This window comes from Podarcis gaigeae (assembly GCF_964106915.1).
Source record: "Podarcis gaigeae genome assembly, chromosome: 13".
NCBI lineage: Eukaryota > Metazoa > Chordata > Lepidosauria > Squamata > Lacertidae > Podarcis > Podarcis gaigeae.
Window position 1 is genome coordinate 29,145,006 of NC_139689.1, and position 18,370 is coordinate 29,163,375.

General features: G+C 45.2%; 1 protein-coding gene across 1 annotated transcript in view; it reads left to right on the forward strand.

The window, feature by feature from the left end:
• PPP1R1B (protein phosphatase 1 regulatory inhibitor subunit 1B) overlaps positions 1 to 15,553 on the forward strand; it is a 50,938-nt gene extending 35,385 nt beyond the window's left edge. Inside the window, exons 5-9 of the mRNA XM_083708869.1 lie at positions 1,573 to 1,746; positions 5,569 to 5,619; positions 7,600 to 7,671; positions 11,853 to 11,996; positions 14,605 to 15,553. Of these exons, the coding sequence (XP_083564995.1) occupies positions 1,573 to 1,746; positions 5,569 to 5,619; positions 7,600 to 7,671; positions 11,853 to 11,996; positions 14,605 to 14,708 (545 nt within the window). The 3' untranslated portion in view covers positions 14,709 to 15,553. The remainder of the gene's footprint in view (positions 1 to 1,572; positions 1,747 to 5,568; positions 5,620 to 7,599; positions 7,672 to 11,852; positions 11,997 to 14,604) is intronic.
• Positions 15,554 to 18,370: the final 2,817 nt, after the last annotated feature.

The following is an 18,370-nucleotide window of genomic DNA, read 5'->3' on the forward strand; positions in this document are numbered from 1 at the left end:
TATTATTATTATTATTATTATTATTATTATTATTACAGTTACAGATAGGTAGCCGTGTTGGTCTGCCATAGTCAAAACAAAAAAAATTCCTTCCAGTAGCACCTTAAAGACCAACTAAGTTAGTTCTTGGTATGAGCTTTCGTGTGCATGCACACTTCTTCAGATACACATGTATATATTCAGATGTGTATCTGAAGAAGTGTGCATGCACACGAAAGCTCATACCAAGAACTGACTTAGTTGGTCTTTAAGGTGCTACTGGAAGGAATTTTTTTTGTTTATTATTATTATTATTATTATTATTATTATTATTATTATTATTGAATAGGATGTCCCTATTTTCATCAGAGAAATGCTGGAGGGTATAAGCATGTCAGGGAGAAGGCCAGCTAGAACCTTCACCATGACATGAAGTGACATTATTATTATTAATAATAATAATAATAATAATTCACTCCCATGGACCTCTCCACCTGTACTCCGAAGGTTCACCATCCCATTGACTCCAAGGCAGATGGTTCTGTGAGGTCAGCCAGGTGATATGTATTAGATTTCATACATTTATTTCGACCCACTGGCCTTTTTTAAAAATGTTAATTGTTTCCCTGCAGGTCACTTTAATAAATTCTGGCGATTCATGCAAAGTTTCTGCAGACATTTTACTTCCTACTAGGGTGGGAACTTAACACATTGTGTTGTTTTGTTTTTTGTTTTGTTTTTAAAAAGGAAATTCAGCACCAAGAAGAGAATAAGTACATGGATTTGCACATGCTAATACATATATAAAATATACCTTCAATAGAAAATACATCTCACTGGGGTGGGACAGACTGTGGCTAGGTACCTGCTGTGAGCCTGCTCAGTCTGTTTTTTTCAGGTGCTCACTATTGATAGGCTATTTCAAGGTACAGTGGTACCTCGGGTTAAGAACTTAATTCATTCTGGAGGTCAGTTCTTAACTTGAAACTGTTCTTAACCTGAGGTACCACTTTAGCTGATGGGGCCTCCCGCTGCTGCCGTGCCACCACCGTGCAATTTCTGTTCTCATCCTGAAGCAAAGTTCTTAACCCGAGGTACTATTTCTGGGTTAGCGGAGTCTGTAACCCGAAACATGTGTAACCTGAAGCGTCTGTAACCCGAGGTAGCACTGTATCCTTAAACTGATAGCAGGAGAAGGTTGCTTTGAGTGGATGGAAATCTTCCAGAGTTGCTAAACACAGCAGGAGACCTGAGAGGCAAAGGGCAAGGGAGAGAGGAATAAAAAAACATGCAGGGTTTGGAATCTGGATGGGCTGAGTCTTGCCAGAGGAGGTTGTAAGGATCAAGAGGAAGGAAAGATGATAATTGAGGACTAGGGGAAAGAGGTTGATGTGCCCAGAAGATCTCTCTAAGTTGCAGTTGTGAGTCTAATGTGGGGCTGCTTCAAGGCGGGAGTCAGGAGCAAGACAGCAGTAACTCACAAGGTGTCAGCGAAGTTAAATTCATTATTCGAGGTTCTCCAGTTCCAAACTCCCATTTCTCTGTGAGCGCTCCTAAGCAAATCTCACCTGCCAAATTTTTGATCCCTTACAGCTGTGCAGCGCCTAGCGCAAAGCCATTTGGAATCCAACAGTTCCTGGATGGATGACGACTACCCTGAGGATGTTGAGGAGGACGAGGAAGATGAGGACGAGGAGGAGGAAGAGGAAGAAGCTCAGGATTCAGATGACACCGTGAGGGAGATGCCCGGCCTTTGCAAGCCTGGGGGTAAGCAATGACAATAGCAAGCTGACACACGAGAGGCGGGGGAGGGAGACTGTGGTGCCAGCAGGGGGCAGCAGAGAATACCCACCTTGCGCTTGGCATGGCTGGGCCTGGCAGCTTCTAGGTAGCTTCTACAGCGGATGAGTCACATGTCAATTTGTTCTGAAGCCATTGTGTTGGTTTATTAAAGTTATTACCTGCGCAGTACCATCTGAACACCATTGTTGCATTTGCCCTTTTTGGTCAGTATAGTATGAATGGATAGGGAAGGGAAGGGAAAGGAGAAAGGAATAATAAAACACATTACACTGTAGGAGCCCACACCAAAACCAGGGGGGAGTATTTTCTGGAAATTGCAGAAAATTGTGTTGCGCTGCCTTGAGTCTAAGCACCATAGCAAAGGAAAGGAAAGTTTAATCATTCATCCGAAACCACAACAGAGAAAAGGATGCGCCTAGATTATGTTCCATAGGAAATGTAAATATATATAAACAACCCTTCAGCCTGAAGGCCCATCTAGCTAGTCCAGCATCCTGTTTCAAGCCACATGCTTCCGGGAAGCCCGCAAGTGGAGTATGGAAGGGCCAGCTTAATAACAAATCGTTTTCCAAGCCTAAAATAGATGAATACTTCCCCACTCTCTGCCTGCACTGCTACTGGCAACAGGAAGCAGCCCACCTTTCAACTGCAACAAACACGGAAGTCAGTGCTGCTGGGATACAGAGAGGGATGAGCTGTCCACTCCAGCTTCCATGTTTTCCTCGTCTCTTCTCTTCTTTTTGCTTCTCTTCTCTTCTCTTCTCTTCTCCCTAGCAAACTTTGTGCCTTTGTGGTTGCAGCAGGAGAGCCCACTCCACAAAAATAAAGGGAGAATCTACTGGAAGCTCAAATTTACGTTGCTCCATCTTCCTAGAATTCAGTCTTGCTCCTACTGTCTATTTTGTAATTCAAGTCTAGATCTTAACTGCCTAGCCTTATGGGTGCAAGTGTGGACCCATCCCCTATGACTTCGCCTCCCGCCTGCTCCTTGCCAAGCATTTCCCAGTTTGTTAAAAACCTAAATTTTGCACACAGAATTAAATATGCAAAGATAACCAGCACAGACCTGAAAATATACATCGTCCCCAATACATCTGAGGTTAGTCATTGCAGTCCCGCTGCAACTGGGGGAATGAATTAGCCATGACTCACTTGGGTTCCGCTGCTCAGTCATGACTCACTTACCTGGATCAAGGCCATCATCTGCAAAGTGAATTTGAAATTCATCATTTGGGTTTCTTCAACCCAAAACTTGGCTTTTTGTGGAACTGCATGCATACTGCCTGCCTCTTCTAAACCCTGCCCTCAAATCTTTCTTCACGAAATGCATAGTTCTTCCATTCATTGCCAAATCGTTTAGTGCTTGCCTTCACTGTTGGTTGCTCTTAAAAGGATAGGATATATTCCTAGGGGGCAGGTCTAGTAGCCATGACAAGCCAAATGGAATCTCCACCTGAAACTCCACCTGAAACTGTTCTTAACCTGAAGCACCACTTTAGCTAATGGGGCCTCCTGCTGCCGCTGCACCGCCGGAGCACAATTTCTGTTCTCATCCTGAAGCAAAGTTCTTAACCCGAGGTACTATTTCTGGGTTAGCGGAGTCTGTAACCTGAAGTGTATGCAACCCGAGGTAACACTGTATACCTCTGCAGGTTGTTGGGGGGAAATAGCAAGTGATTGCCCCAGCCGCTCAGTTGCCTGCTTTTGACTTCTCAGGGACATCTGGCTGTCTGCTGCTGCAGATACGCCAAGTCTAATCCAGTGAAGCAGCGATGTTCTTAATCAGAAACACCAAAGAGTCTTGTGTCACCTTAAAGACTAATGCATTTATTGTGGCATTTGCTCGAAGGCTTATGCCATACTGAATTCAGAAGCCTTTGGGGCTCTTGGCTTGTTGTTTTTTGCTGCAACAGTCTAAACACGGCTGGTCCCCTTGGAAGTTCTTAATCAAGAAACTGGCTTCTGCCATCATAATGGCACTGCTATTTAAAAAAAAAAAGTTTTGCAAGTTTTGGCAACCCTATAATTTTGCTAAATTCCGAACTATTGTTTCAGACATTTCTTTTCACTCCACGTCAAAAACAATGATCAAATTATAATTCTCCGCTTTGGCATTTATCCTCCCCTACTCCCAAGTCTTGGTTGAAAGATAGAATTCCTTCCCCTGACTTCTCCCCATTTCCGCTGCGCCCCCCCCCCCATAAAATGCATTCGCTTCAGCTTGAGGTGATAGCTCAAAGGGTGCTCTGGAGAGCAGGGAGGGGCTGTTTCTCGAGGTCAAATCATTCTCAAGCAGGTGGGCTGTTTCCATGGCAATGCTCTTCTATTTAAAGGGCTTTCTCCCGCTGTTCGCCATGTATCCCACTCGCTGGGGGGTTCGCTGCATGTACTGAATACATTTCCCTTCATTTAGCACCTCTGCTGTCAGGGAGAAACCTGTAAATGGTTCCTCCCCCCCCCCTCCCAACTCTCTCTCTCTCTCTCTCTCTCTCTCACACACACACACACACACACACACACACACTCCTTACCCCCAGTATGGGGAGAAGCTGCTAGTCTCCTAGGAAACCATCTTCCTCAGCAGGAAAGAGCTGTGAGATGGGAGAGGTGGCATCTATACAAGGCATCTTTCTCTCTCCCGCCTCCAGACCCTTCTGTCCACAAATTCACTCCCTCTTGCTATATCAGAGCAAAAGGTCTGGAGTTTGGGGGGGGTAGTTGCTAGGTGTCCGGCAGTTTTTTAAAAAGCATTTCAGATCATCATGAAATTGTGGCCACATGGAGCCTCTTTCAAACTGCAGAGGGAGGGCAGGGGGAAAGCGAAGAGGAGGATGGTGCCAAGTTGGTACGTGGATGTGGCTGGGGTTTATAAGATCCTAGCGGGAGCTTTGTGATCACACGCTGGCTCTCAGGCTGTGTCTACACACACACACATTTACTCTGCGTCTAGTGGGCTCCCATCCCAAGTTTGGGAACTGGCGTACATATAACATTAGCCACAATTCATATTTCCTGCAACATCTTGTGAAATGCTGTGCTGGATGTGTTCCCCCTGTCCAAACCAGCTGCAACCTGAATAAAGGGGGAAAGAACCACCTAACCGTGTTCTGCGCCAGTGATGTGTTGACAGCATCAGTCTGGGCAACCACAGGGACTGGAAACTTGGTTTCTTTTTTCTTTTCTTTTCAAAATGCTGCCGCACAATTATTTTTCATGTAGCGCCAGCAGTGTGTGCAGGGCATTGAAAAGGCAATGGTGTTTTTGGGTCTGGCTGAGATGGCAAAGTTAACATGTTTAATTAGAGAAAAATCATTACTGGCATCTGTTAAGCCCCGGAAATTTCGTATGGGCTTTTTGTGCGAGAAAAGAAAGCGAACTTGTAATATCTGGATTTGAAGATTGAAAAAAGACTGGTTTGTCAATGATAGAATGGTTGGGTTTTAAGGAATGGATATTATATGTTGCTGCAGGACAGAGACCTGGAAGTCCTTTGACTCCTTTCTGTCTTTCTTTAGTTTTTCCTTTTTTTCACTTTTCTCTCCCTTTTTCTTTTCTTCAGTTCTCTCCTGATCTTGTAGTTTATTCTTTCTGACTTTGTTCCTTTTTTGGCTGAGTAGCTATTTTATCTTAGTATATTATAAAAAAGATACTTTGCAATGGATTTTTGTTTTTGTATATCTATGAAGCAGTATCAATAAATAAGTTAGTAAAAGAAAAAAGAAAAAGAAAAGATCTTTTGACCATGTCTTCCTTTCCCAACTCATATTTCTTTATTGTCTATCACAGCATCCCAGTTGGGCCCAGCTTCCAAGGCAGCCTTGCTCAGGCAATGCACTGGTAAGAAAACAGCTTCCTCTCATGCCAGATCTGCATCCTAGCAATCTATCCGAGAGTTACATAATCAGAGCAATCAGCACTGGAGCTGTCCAAAGTCAAACAGCCCTGTGGGCTTTGCAGTTGTGCAAAAGAGGGATTCTCTTACCTTTTCATGATAAACTGCATGTGCCAAATAGTCTTGCAGACTATTGTGAAAGTTACAGGAGGCTCTGCCCATCTTTTTTTCTTAATTTTGCCTGGTTAAATAGCAAACAAGCAAGGAGACTTCCGGTAAAGATGGCGTCAGGTCAGAAAGTTGGCTCACACAATTTTAACCAATTTTCAATTGGTTTTAACCAATTATTTTATCAACCTTTTCATAACTTGGAACATGCAAGGAATGCCTGCCGGTCTTACAAGGGAAATTCAGGAGGTGCCAAATCTACATCAAGTGTTTTAAACTTACAAATTGAATACGCAAGATGTATATAGCATTCCATGCAGAGGCATACCTAGGGTCCCCTGTGCCCTTGGCAAGGACCTATATTGGTATTCTCCCCCCCCCCCAAAAAAAAATATCTTTACCACAATAGCCACAGTAGAAATGACAGCATTGCATGTGACCCAAGTACGCAAAGCATCCAGAGTGAGGACGAGGTGAGGAGGAAGGGCCGAAAAATTGGCACGCCTTTGTGCCATGGTGTGAGAAGGATGGGAAGCTTTTCCTGGGTTTATCTCTCCACACCAGAAGCAGCACTGCGCCACACACGTATTCATCATACCCCCCATAGTCTCCATCTACCTTCATACCGCCCTGCCTCTTTCCCTACCACTCAGCTCCCAGCTGACACAGATAGCTGAGGCAGGGAAGAGAGGAGATCTCTTGGGTGTTATTAGTCCCAGGTTCATAGGGACAGGAGCCCAGCAAGAGTGGCAAGGGAGAAGAATGTCAAAGAGCTGAGCCGCTCAATCAGCGGATATATCTATCCCAAGATTATACACCCCTTAGATGCAGCTCAGGAATGGTGTGCGTGAATGTTTCACCATACCCCCCCAAAATCCCAAACCCATATAGAAAAATGTAACATCCACTTCTCCATGACTATATATGGTAGTGCTCTTACATGCATTTCCCATCTGTACTCTGAAAGTGGTACAGTCTGGCTGGAGCTGTATTATGTGTCCAAATATATCTCCTTCTGATCCGCATCTTAGATGTCAGCACTTTGATAGAATGCTAGATTGTTGCTTTCCACACATGTATTGCATTCACTGGGAATTGTGTGGGCGTGACATGTTAATTTACTTCTGTTATCCTTGGCTTTTAATAATTTGCTTTTCCCCCTCCATCACTAAATGATCTGTGCATATACTTTCAGTGTTTTTGACATCGACCGCCTGCTTTTTCTTTTAAAGCACAGAGCAGGGCTCATGGGGCTCCATCACAGCATTGACCTTAGCTTCCGCAGCGTTACAATATCAAGTGCTCCCAGATTGTTCATTGGTCCATATGTTTGTGTGTGTGTGCCACCTTCTCACTGTTCGGTGTGCATTTGGCAATGCTGGCTGTTGCTTATGGTCCTTCCAGATACGGGCTTAATACTGCGAAAGATTGTTGTTGAGGGATTGCTGCAAAAAAACCAACAACCAACAACTTGCATGTGTGAGGAGCACTGATCCCACAATAAATGTATATCTGGAAGCACCCTTGGAGAAGATTGTGTTGCTATAAAACCAGTTGAATCACAAAGATGCTGCAGCCTGTTATCCTACCTGATAACATTGCTGCTGGATGCCTCCAGATTTAATCCAAGACATAACAAGAAGGCCGCACCATGTTTAATTGGAACACACACGTACATGGTCTTCAGACTAGCAAAAGAAGCACACAGGCAGAGGAAACAACATACAAACTCAAACACACACAATGGGGCATTTGTAGGTAGTGACATTTTCTCTCTCCTTTTTCCTCTTCAATCACCATCACGGCTGCCTGAGAAGTCTTGGAAAACAAGCCCAAAGAATCTGAGCATCCCATCTATCCTGCACTCTCCAAATCACAGAAACGGAAAGGTAAATGTGTGTGCGACAACTGCAGGGCTTAAGTGGGATTTATCACTCGGGTTATATGGGCGAAGGCAAAAAGCTTTTGAGAGTTAAAGATGGCATGGCAGCAGCGTCATTGCCCACGGGGTGCATACTTTGTTGTTGTTGTTGTTGTTGTTGTTGTTGTTGTTGTTGTTGTTGTTACCACCCCACCTTTTTCCCTGACAGAACTCAAAATAGCTTACAGATAAAAATTAGAACCACTAAAAGCATAGGGGGGAAATCGTTAAAAAACAATTAAACATTGATATATTAAAACTATATAATATATAAAACCTGTTAAAACCATACGGATAATTACAATTAAAACAGCACGGCACCAGCGCTTTCATTCAAAGCAGTCAGTTCCCCAAAGCCTGTTGGAACAAGAAAGTCTTCACCTGCTGGCAGAAGGACAACAAGGAGGGAGCCAGTCTAGTTTCTCTAGGAAGGGAGTTCCAAAGCCTGGGAGCCACCACCAAGAAGGCCGTCTCCCGCGTCTCTGCCAAGCACCCCTGTGAGGTGGCAGGAGCAAGAGAAGGGTCTCCCCTGAAGATCTCAAAACCCAGCCAGGTTCATCTGAGGGAATAGAGTCCTTCAGATAGCTTGGACTGAAGCTCTGTAGGGCTTTATAGGTCACAACCAGCATTTTGAATTGTGCCTGGAAACCGACGGGTAGCCGGTGGAGCTGTTGTCGCAAGGGAGTCGTACGCTCCGTACGACGAGCCCAGGTAAACAATCCGGCTGCAGCTCTATGAGCCAGCTGAAGTCTCTGAGCACTTTCCAAAGGCTGCCCCACAAAGAGCGCGTTACAGTAATCCAAATGGCATGTAACTGAAGTCGTGCATCGCCATGGCCAAATCAGATAGCTCAAGAAGCGGGCACAGCTGGCTAGGCATGAGAAGATTATGCAGGATTCTGATGCTCTCAAAAAAAAACTTTTGAAAGCTGCAAACAATGGCAGTCGTGGGCAACTCTCTCTCTGCCTTATCACTGTCAGCTGCCTGTAGGAACTCTTGTCCTTCTCCAGCCACGGTCTCCATGGAAACAGAATCATAGGCAGATCTGTACATCTTCTGTGAGTACAGAAGAGGACTCTCAGTAAAATGTTGTGGCATGTCCCTTCTCCACAACAGTCCCTTTGAACAGGAACCTTGTACCATTGTTGAGGGCTTAGAGACCAGCCCTTTTTTCCCTTTCCCAGAATCCTCTGCTGCACCATATAGTGGCCAAGAGTTAACTGTCAGGGATAGCTGCCAGCCCTGAACATCAAGGTTTCGTTGCTTATATACTTGGGGAAGAAGAGTTTTGTAGGCTTGTGGCGTGTCCCCGCTGGATCCTAGTGCTCTCCTCTAGGATATTACTGGGGATGGTGGACAATGGGCAGGATGAGGCCCACCAAGCCATTTGAAGTGGCCTGCTCCGGTCTTCAGAGATCAGTCTGTGAAAGACAGAGATTGCCCTCTCTACTGCAATGTGTAAGACTTCTCAGTTGCATAGAGAGCCTTCAGACGCAGAGACTATTAAAGCTGTTTGATCAGCAAGCAGGTTAAACATTATATACATGCATGACTTAACAGTGAAGGCAGTTGACTTTTTTCCATTCTGTCACTGCAAAGCTTCATGAAACGAGGTTTTGTCCTCCTATCCACATGAAATTTGGCATAAAGAATATGCCTTGGGTGGGTTGAAGGCAGCATAATAGGGTGAAATTTCAGAAAATCCTGGAGAAGAATGGCTGAATTAGAGCAGTTCACACGTTTCGCGTTCAGGTTCAGGCATCCCATGTTCCCTGCCATTATTATTATTATTATTATTATTATTATTATTATTATTATTATTATTAACAGTCAAAGCATACCTTACATTTACCCATTTGGAGCTGTTTCCATTATATTGAAAACTTGCGCCTGTTTCAAGGATCTCCCTTCCGCTGGTCAAAATCTGCTGTGTATAAATCTGGAACCGTGAGGTTTCAGAATTCCCATTCTAATCAGTCATTTAACTAAGAGTGAGTTGTTCAAAACATTGCTCGTTGCCAAACACTGGCTCTTCCCAGAGGGAGCTTGCTTCCCAGAAGAAAAATGGCCATCGCTGAGGAGGAGGCTGCTGTGGAAGACAGTGGGTGGGACAAATGGAGCCGCTGTGCTTGTTTTGGTGTGTGCAAAATGCTTCAGCACGAGTCTGGGTGTTTTTGTGAGTGAATTTCTGCTGCATATGTGTGTGAGAGGAGAGAGACAAAGGGAAGCTGCCATGACTAAATGGGATTTGCAGTCTCTGGCTTCTCCCCTCGCCCCCGCCCCAGTGATTCCTGCTGCAACTTCTTTTGAGATCTCTGCCCTGTTTGCAATCTGTGATCTCAGCAGTGGATTTTGGGCCCCATACATTTAAAGCACGTGGCTTTCCTTCAAAGAACCCTGGGAACTATTGTTTGCCCCTTACAGAGCTACAGTTCCCAGCACCCTCAGCTTCCATGATTCCTTGGACTTTTAGAAGACATCTGAAGGAAGCCCTGTTTAGGGAAGCTTTTTATGTTTGATGGATTACTGTATTTTAATATTCTGTTGGAAGCCGCCCACAGTGGCTGGGGAAGCCTGGCCAGAAGGGCGGAGTATAAATAATAAATTATTATTATTATTATTACTATTATTATTATTACGACACTTTATATGGTTATTGCAAGCTATTCTGTCTTAGCTTTAGGCACTTATAGAGTGATAACAGCAATGGGCTGCATGTGAGGCCTGGTATTTGTTCAGGACCCATTGAGCCAGCTCATTATCTTCATCATAGTTTATTCTATGGTTGAAGAACCGTATCAGGACTAAAATACAGTCCATTACGGCAAAAGCAGGGATAATGTTGAGATAATTATAAAAATAACCTCCTTTAGAGGGCTGATGTAAATATCACTAAGATAATAATTGCAAAGTTATTTTGACATCTTAAAGGGCAGTATAATTCTTATGTATTATGGGGTGTGTCCCCCTCCCTGCTCCCACTCCCACCACCAGAGGGAGCTTAATGGAATTCAGGGAATGTTCTTTTCAATAAACGAAATAAATTCTAGAGGGTTTTTTTTTAACCCTTCAGTTAAAGCAGAGGCGGATGGGGGGGATGCAACCGGTTTGGTAGCACTGGGTGCAGAGCCTTGTGGGGGCCACAGGGGGCATTGCAACAATGATTTAGAATGGAAGGCGAGAGGCAGGAGGTGCCAAATTTTGATGTTGTACAGGGCGCCGCTGAAGTTTCAGACCCCAAGGTCCACCAGTGGTTTAAATCTTTAACGCAATTACTGAGTGTCTTCTACACCAGAAAGGATGGAAATTGCAAGTTAAGGTACCTGTGCTGGTGTATCTATATGGGTCTCTAAACAATATGGGATGTATCAAAACTGAGGCTCCTTAGAATTTCCACGTTTTTCCATGGTGCTGGTGTATCTATATGGGGCTCTAAACAATATGGGATGTATCGAAACTGAGGCTCCTTAGAATTTCCACGTTTTTCCATGGCACACGAGTAATTTTTAAGCTCCCTTTCTCTTAAATGGAAGGGGCATTTGATCCCAGAATTAACTTGCAGTGAGGTGTGAATGCCCTCGTTTGGTCTCTGCTGCCTATAGCTGTGTTCAGTGTTAAGTTGTGGGTGAACATATCAGACGACACAGCGATTCTTCAAACATCTCTTGTTTATTCGCAGGCCAGAACAGAACTGAACTGAAGAGTTCAGTCAGCCTGCTTATATAGAGCTCCAGTACAACGTAACTGTAGCAATTTTCTAAAACTATCCAATCACTGAATGTCACTTTCGATCCCTTATTTGCATAACTATCTACAGTATCCCCTGCTGGCCCACGGTGAGAACTTCAGTACATAACATTCAGCCTCCAAACAATTCCCCCGCACCTGATCTGGCCAAAGCTGTTAGGCCAAGGCTCCGGTAGTACTGGGCTGAGCATCAGGGAAACATCCGAGTGCTGCTGTGGAGAGGAGAATCTCTCTCTCTCTCTCTCTGCTCTTCCAACTATTTTTTGGCCACGTCCACCAATGTGGCGGTGGTGCCTTCAGGCCACAAGCTGAGGGTTAGCCATCCCTGCTGTAAAGGATGCTTGCAGAGCAAAAGATGTTTTGTCACTTCTTGCTCGTCAGTGTGACGCTTGTTCCCGTCAGGTGGGCAGAAAGTATCCTTTGCTGGATCCGTAGAGGAAGTCCCCAATGAATCTGAGCAACCAGAAGGTGCTGAGGGCGAAGCCCAGGAACAGCAGAACCAGGAGACAGAGGTGGGACCGGAGCAGGGAGACCCGCCACTAACAGGTAATGTACCTGAACAAAGGAGCTCTGTCTCTGGTGGTTGCTAATCAGCACAGTGCCTAGTTTAGTCCTTGGCTTTTAACATGTTGTTGCATTCCTAGTGTTGCAAAAGGTTTTTTTAAAAAATTGTGTTTTGCCTGTTTGCCTCACAAGAACCCTGAGTAAGGCTGAGTAAGGGGCTGATGCATGGGCAGAAAAAAATATTTATTTGGTTTTTCGTATTAAAGTTTTACAATCACATATCCAGCATCAAAAAATGATTCCAAAGAATCTCCTGGATTTTCCTCCTCCCCTCAGTGAGTCCTATTGTAAATCATTTCCTCCTGCATCTTTTATAATAATACAAATCTTTTACATCTCTATTATGTCCAAAATTCACCACTGAACTACAAGTGTTATTCCAATCCTACTAATGATTTTAGCTGTTTACAATGGTTTTTAAGATAAATTATAAATTTCTCCCATCCCTTACTAAAATTTTGGTCTTCCTGATTTCTGATTCTTCTGGTCATTTTTGCCATTTCGGCATAATCCATCAACTTAATCTGCCATTCTTCTCGGGTCGGGACTTTACCTTCTTTCCATCTCTGGGCCTCCTCTGAACTATTTTAAGTTCACTTTACAACGCAAAGGATAAGTATAATGCTGGTTTAATATTGTGTCACCACCATCTCTCAAACTGGGACCTCTTCAAGAATCTGCTGTGGTACATGAGATTATGCTCTGTGGTGTGAGACATGAAAGATAATGACTGACTCAAGCCCGCCCTCCCCCCGTGAGTTTCACATCAGAGTAGTGATTTGAACCCTGATTGCCCTGGTCCAAGCCCAGTGCTCTGTATTGTATATTCCACACTGCCTCTGGTTTAAGATCATGGCTGGGAAGTGAATGATCTATTTATGACTAAGAGTATTTATCTCTTTTGGGCCCTACAGAGCCCTCCACCAACCCACCGCCAGCAGAAATGGCTTCCTCGACCTCAGCCTCCCTATACAGTCATACCTCGGTTTAAATATGCTTCAGGTTGAGCGTTTTCTGGTTGCACTCCATGGCGACCCGGAAGTAACGGAATGCGTTACTTCCAGGTTTCGCCGCTCACGCATGTGCAGACGCTCAAAATGACATCACGCGCATGCACGGAAGTGGCAGATCGCAACCCACGCACGTGTAGACACGTAGACACGGGTTGCGTTTGCTTCAGGATGTGAACGGGGCTCCGGAATAGATCCCGTTCGCATCCAGAGGTACCACTGTATAGCTTAAAAGTTGCCTTAGCTGGCTGGTCTAGAACTACCTGATTTTCAAGGGTCTTGGTCTGCATTCGAAATTAGCCGGGCGCCACTCACGTTTTGCGACTGGCAACCAGCCCTTTGCAACTGGGTGGAGATGTCCTTGTACCACCTTTGGTGCCTAGCATCTCCCCTTGCCTGGCTGCAGTCAGCTGATCTGCCAGGCACCCGACAAAATACCTGATCTGTCCAGCAGCACAGTCAGATGGACAGGGTGCAAAAAACAAATTGTGTTGATGGTGGTGGTGGTGGTGGTGATGTGGTCTGGGTGATGTCCCATGTCCAGAACAGAAATTAATCCAGTGAATATGATCATTATTCACTGTTGTTGTTTTCAGCCTACAAACAATATAGAATTATTATGTAATCAGTCATGTTTCTCCTATCCGCTTTGCACTGGCTTTCCATTGCATTGAAATGATTGGTGCAGAATAACATAATGATAGTGCAATTATGAAAAGTTCAATCACAGTGGGCAGTGAGACGAAAAATGTAGGCTTCATCCAAAGGCGAACACAGAACAGAAGGAGTCCTGCACACGACTGATAAAGGGTGGAATGGAAGTTGATGCCTTCATAATTCCCTAACTGTGATAACCATCTCATCCCCTCCTTGAGAGCCAGTGTGGTGTAGTGGTTAAGAGCAATGGACTCGTAATCTGGTGAACCAGGTTCGCTTCCCCGCTCCTCCACATGCAGCTGCTGGGTGACCTTGGGCTAGTCACACTTCTCTGAAGTCTCTCAGCCTCACTCACCTCACAGAGTGTTTGTTGTGGGGGAGGAAGGGAAAGGAGAATGTTAGCCGCTTTGAGACTCCTTAGGGTAGTGATAAAGTGGGATACCAAATCCAAACTCCTCGTCTTCTTGCTTTGGATTCTACAAGGGAAGATTATTATTTTATAGTTTAGAACCAGTTTTGATGGTCACAGCCATTCAGCAGGAAACCCTGGGAATAGGAGCCATAGGAAAGAGCCTTCATAATTGGAAATTATGGAAATGTCAACACCTTCACAAATGATGGCTGCCAGAGGGGAAACCCAGTGGCGTAGCGTGGGGGGTGCAGGGGGGCCGGCCGCACCGGGCGCAACATCTGGGGGTTAGGGTTAGGGGGCGCAAATCCACGGGTTAGGGGGCGCAAATCCACGGGTTAGGGGGTGCAAATTACTTGCCTTGCCCCGGGTGCTGACAACCCACGCTACGCCACTGGGGAAACCATCTTTAAAGTGATTTGAAACTGGTGTGAAATTTTGTAATGTAGATGCCCTACACATCGAGAACTCCCCCCCCCCCCCCAATGCTTATGTTTTTCCTCTCCTTCTGTAGATCACGTTATGGAACTAAGTCGCTCCAGCTGGGAAGAGAGACCTCCCTGCGCTCTTAGCGCCGAAAACCGTTCCTCCCCACCCCCTATCCACACCACCACCTAGCGCAAGCAGTGAAGGGGAAGAGTCGGGAGCTGTCCCATTGATGGAAAACTCTCCTTTTTCACCAAGATGGATTGGGTTATTTCCTTTTAACAACTATCTTCTCTTTTCTGTTCCAGATTTGTCTTTCATTTCGCAGTGTTTGGTTTGTGTTCCGTGAATTATTTAGCACAAGGGGAAAGGAAGTGGGGGGAGGGGGAGCCACAGTCGCTGGTATCCAAACCTCCACATTCAGAAGGAATATATCATCTTTCTGACAGCCAGAGGCTGGGCACAAGTGACAAGAGGGTGGCTATCTTTACTGTGCCTTTGCTTGTGAGGTTCCGGGGTTCAGGGGTGTGTGCATAAGAGCTGTCGTTGTCCACAGGGCTGCTCGTTTGGTGTAATCCAGCATGGCGGTTCTTAACATTTTTTCACCCATGCAGATCTGAAAATCTAGAACTAGTATGTGAGACCAGTGAAAATAACTAGGTAGCTGGCCTGGAGACCATTGTTAGATTCCCAGAAATCCAAGTTTGAAAATGTACAACTCACAGCTGAATTCGAACTGATAAGCTGGAGGGGATATCTGCAATTGATTCACTTCTGAATTCCTGTTGTCACCACCACCACCTCTTTCTTTCTCTCTCTCTCTCTCTCTCTCTCTCTCTCTCTCTCTCTCTCTCTCTCTTTCACCTGCCTCCCCAATGCCCCATTCATCTCTCTGGAAGCTGCAAATTAAAATCATTTTGTATAGTTGAAACTGCTCTCCCTCCCTCCCTATGCTCTTAGACCCTTACTCCGCCACCTGTGTATTGGGCAATGCCTTTCCATGTGCCTCTCTGCTCTATTAAAGCTTTGTAAATAAACGAGATGTTTGAAGAGTGTTTTATGGAGGGGGGGGAATGGTCACCAGCCCTGAGTAAGCCAGCTCTTTCCTTCACTGCATCAGCCAAGCATGACAGAAGGAAAGGGTTTTATAACGGCAGGAAGCATTTTATCATTTGAAAATCAACCCTAAGTGCATGAGCCATGATTCATGGACAGGAGGACAGGGTTCGGGAGGTAAAAGGCTTACCGTATTTTTTGCTCTATAAGACTCGCTTTTTCCCTCCTAAAAAGTAAGGGGAAATGTGTGTGCGTCTTATGGAGCGAATGCAGGCTGCACAGCTATTCCAGAAGCCAGAACAGCAAGAGGGATTGCTGCTTTCACTGCACAGTGATCCCTCTTGCTGTTCTGGCTTCTGAGATTCAGAATTTTTTTTCCTTCTTGTTTTCCTCCTCCAAAAACTAGGTGCGTCTTGTGGTCTGGTGCGTCTTATAGAGCGAAAAATACGGTAATTCCCAATGACTCCCAATGGGTGGACTAGGACCATAGCTGTCAACTTTTCCCTTTTCTTGTGAGGAATCCTATTCGGAATAAAGGAATCTCCCTTTTAAAAAAAGGGAAACGTTGACAGCTATGACTAGGATACTTTCAGTCTCTGCATCTCCCTTAAAACAGTACCTCTTGCTGCCAAAAGGCAGACCAGCTAAAACTCTTGCGGTCTGGATTTTGTGGGGGTTTTCTGCAGGAAAGAAATTCAATGGCTACTTAACACTGGTGCTTCCATGACAGCCTCTACTTTTTTTGTGGGAGGAATTCAAGCCGATGTCAGAAATTCAGGTGTATGCAATTTAAACGGATTAAAGGGCTCGGTCACCCTGTGCGCAATAAATCTGCTTTTGAAAAGAATCTCAACTTTTTACTGTTTGGAAATTGATGAGGAAATGCCTTAAACAGTGATGGAAAGGTATGTAAACGACCCACAAACTAGGATGTAGGACAATGCTCTTTGTTGTGTAACTTCCTTGTGGCCCAATAAACATCAACACTCAATAAAGATCGGATATAATCTAACTTCTGGGTAAGCTCTATTCAAGCAACTCAGGATGCTTACAAACAGGTAAACTGGAGAGGCCCTCAATCAGCAACAGTTGACAGGGCCGATGGATCATTTACAACCTCCCTTCACAGTCTGCGTAAGAGATCCTTACATATAAATAGTCCAAATTTTTGATGGGGTGAGTTAAGATCATGGTGGCTGCCTGTACACTCCTATTATGTACATATTAAACTTGAAAGCTAAGCCTGCTGCTTGCTTGTGTCTGGTACAATCATGCACACCTTATTTGAGAACTAGATTCAAATCACCTCTCCTGGCATGAAATTGCCTGTAATTGTGAGCACTTGAATATACGGCATGAAATGTACCATACAAACATTTGTCTCCTGAAATGTGAAAACGAAGGGGGGAAATTTTGTTTTGAAGCTAATATTTCTAAAAATGTCTGCAGCAGAGCATGGCATCCGACCCCATGCATGCAATGTGGCTGGCTGACTTTCGCTCGAGCAGACGATGAATCACTTGTTCATCTCTCTTCAGACAAGCATCCTTGTTTTCTTTCTGTCAAATGATTGACTTTGTACAACTGTGTATGTCCACTGGGTGTTTGGTTGATTCCCCCCCCCCACCTAAACCCTCCACTCTCCCCCACCCCACCCGGACTCTGCTCTCAGTACACAGGAAACATCTACTCCCTTCTAATACTTTGCGTTAGTATGGAAACTGGTTTCTTCAGGCCAGCTCCCAGCTGGGACCGTGCATATAGCAAAGAGACATTGTTGTTGCCAGAGAGCCACTTGCAAGTCGTCACTCGGCCTTCTGCAAGGAAGTGAGCAAAGCCAGCTGGGTCTTGGCACCTGCCCCACTTGAGGAGACAAGGGCTGTTTTCATGCCGCATTAACTGCTCCAATCTTGCCTTCTCTTAATCAAGCTTAGTCTGTTCCTTTATCCTTTCCAGGGGAGCTGCTCAGAGCATGTAGCAGCTTGTTCTCATTTGGCTAGCACATGGTGTGATGGGATGAGGTGGCAAGGTCTGGATAGTGGAATGGTGCCCAAACCTTGGCGTATTTTTCGTTCTCCAAGGCCTCAGTCGTAGGTAAGAGGGCAGACCGACGTGTTTCAACTTGCCTAGAAAAAGGAATCCACACTCCAAGGAATATCATATGTGAACGGGGCGACTCGGGATAGTTATCCAGACTATAACATCAATATACGTATGTAGCGTAGATATGCCCAGACTGAGTGCTCCAGTTTCTGCTCCTTCAGCCAACGGAAAGTTCAGCGCAGGCTGAGTAGTGTCAATATTTGGGAGAGTGGGAACCCTGAAGGTTCTGGGAAAGTTTGTGGGACTTTCCGGTCCGTGTGGTTTCTTGTGTCAGCAAATCCTTGTGCAGAGTCAACATGTCTTTTCCCCCAGCAACTGCTTCTGTTGCATCAGGAATCAAGTGCTGCACTTCTCAAAACTGCAAAATCAAGTTGCTAGGACATTGCAGCCCTGGCTAATTCAGCAAGCCCACTGCAGAGGGCTACATGGAACAGGCTTGCCCACCTGTCATGGAGACCAGCAATTCAACTTCTCCCCACCTCTGCCCCATTTGCATTCAGGATACAGGCTGAAGACATGTAGAATCACAGAGTTGGAAGGGACCCTGAGGATCGTCTCATCCAACCCCCTGCAAAGCAGGAATATGCAGCTGTCCCTTATGGAAATCAAACCTGTCACCTTGGTGCTATCAGCACCATGCTCTAACCAACTGAGCTGAAGAACATGAAGCGACCATCTTGTTGAAACTAAGCCAA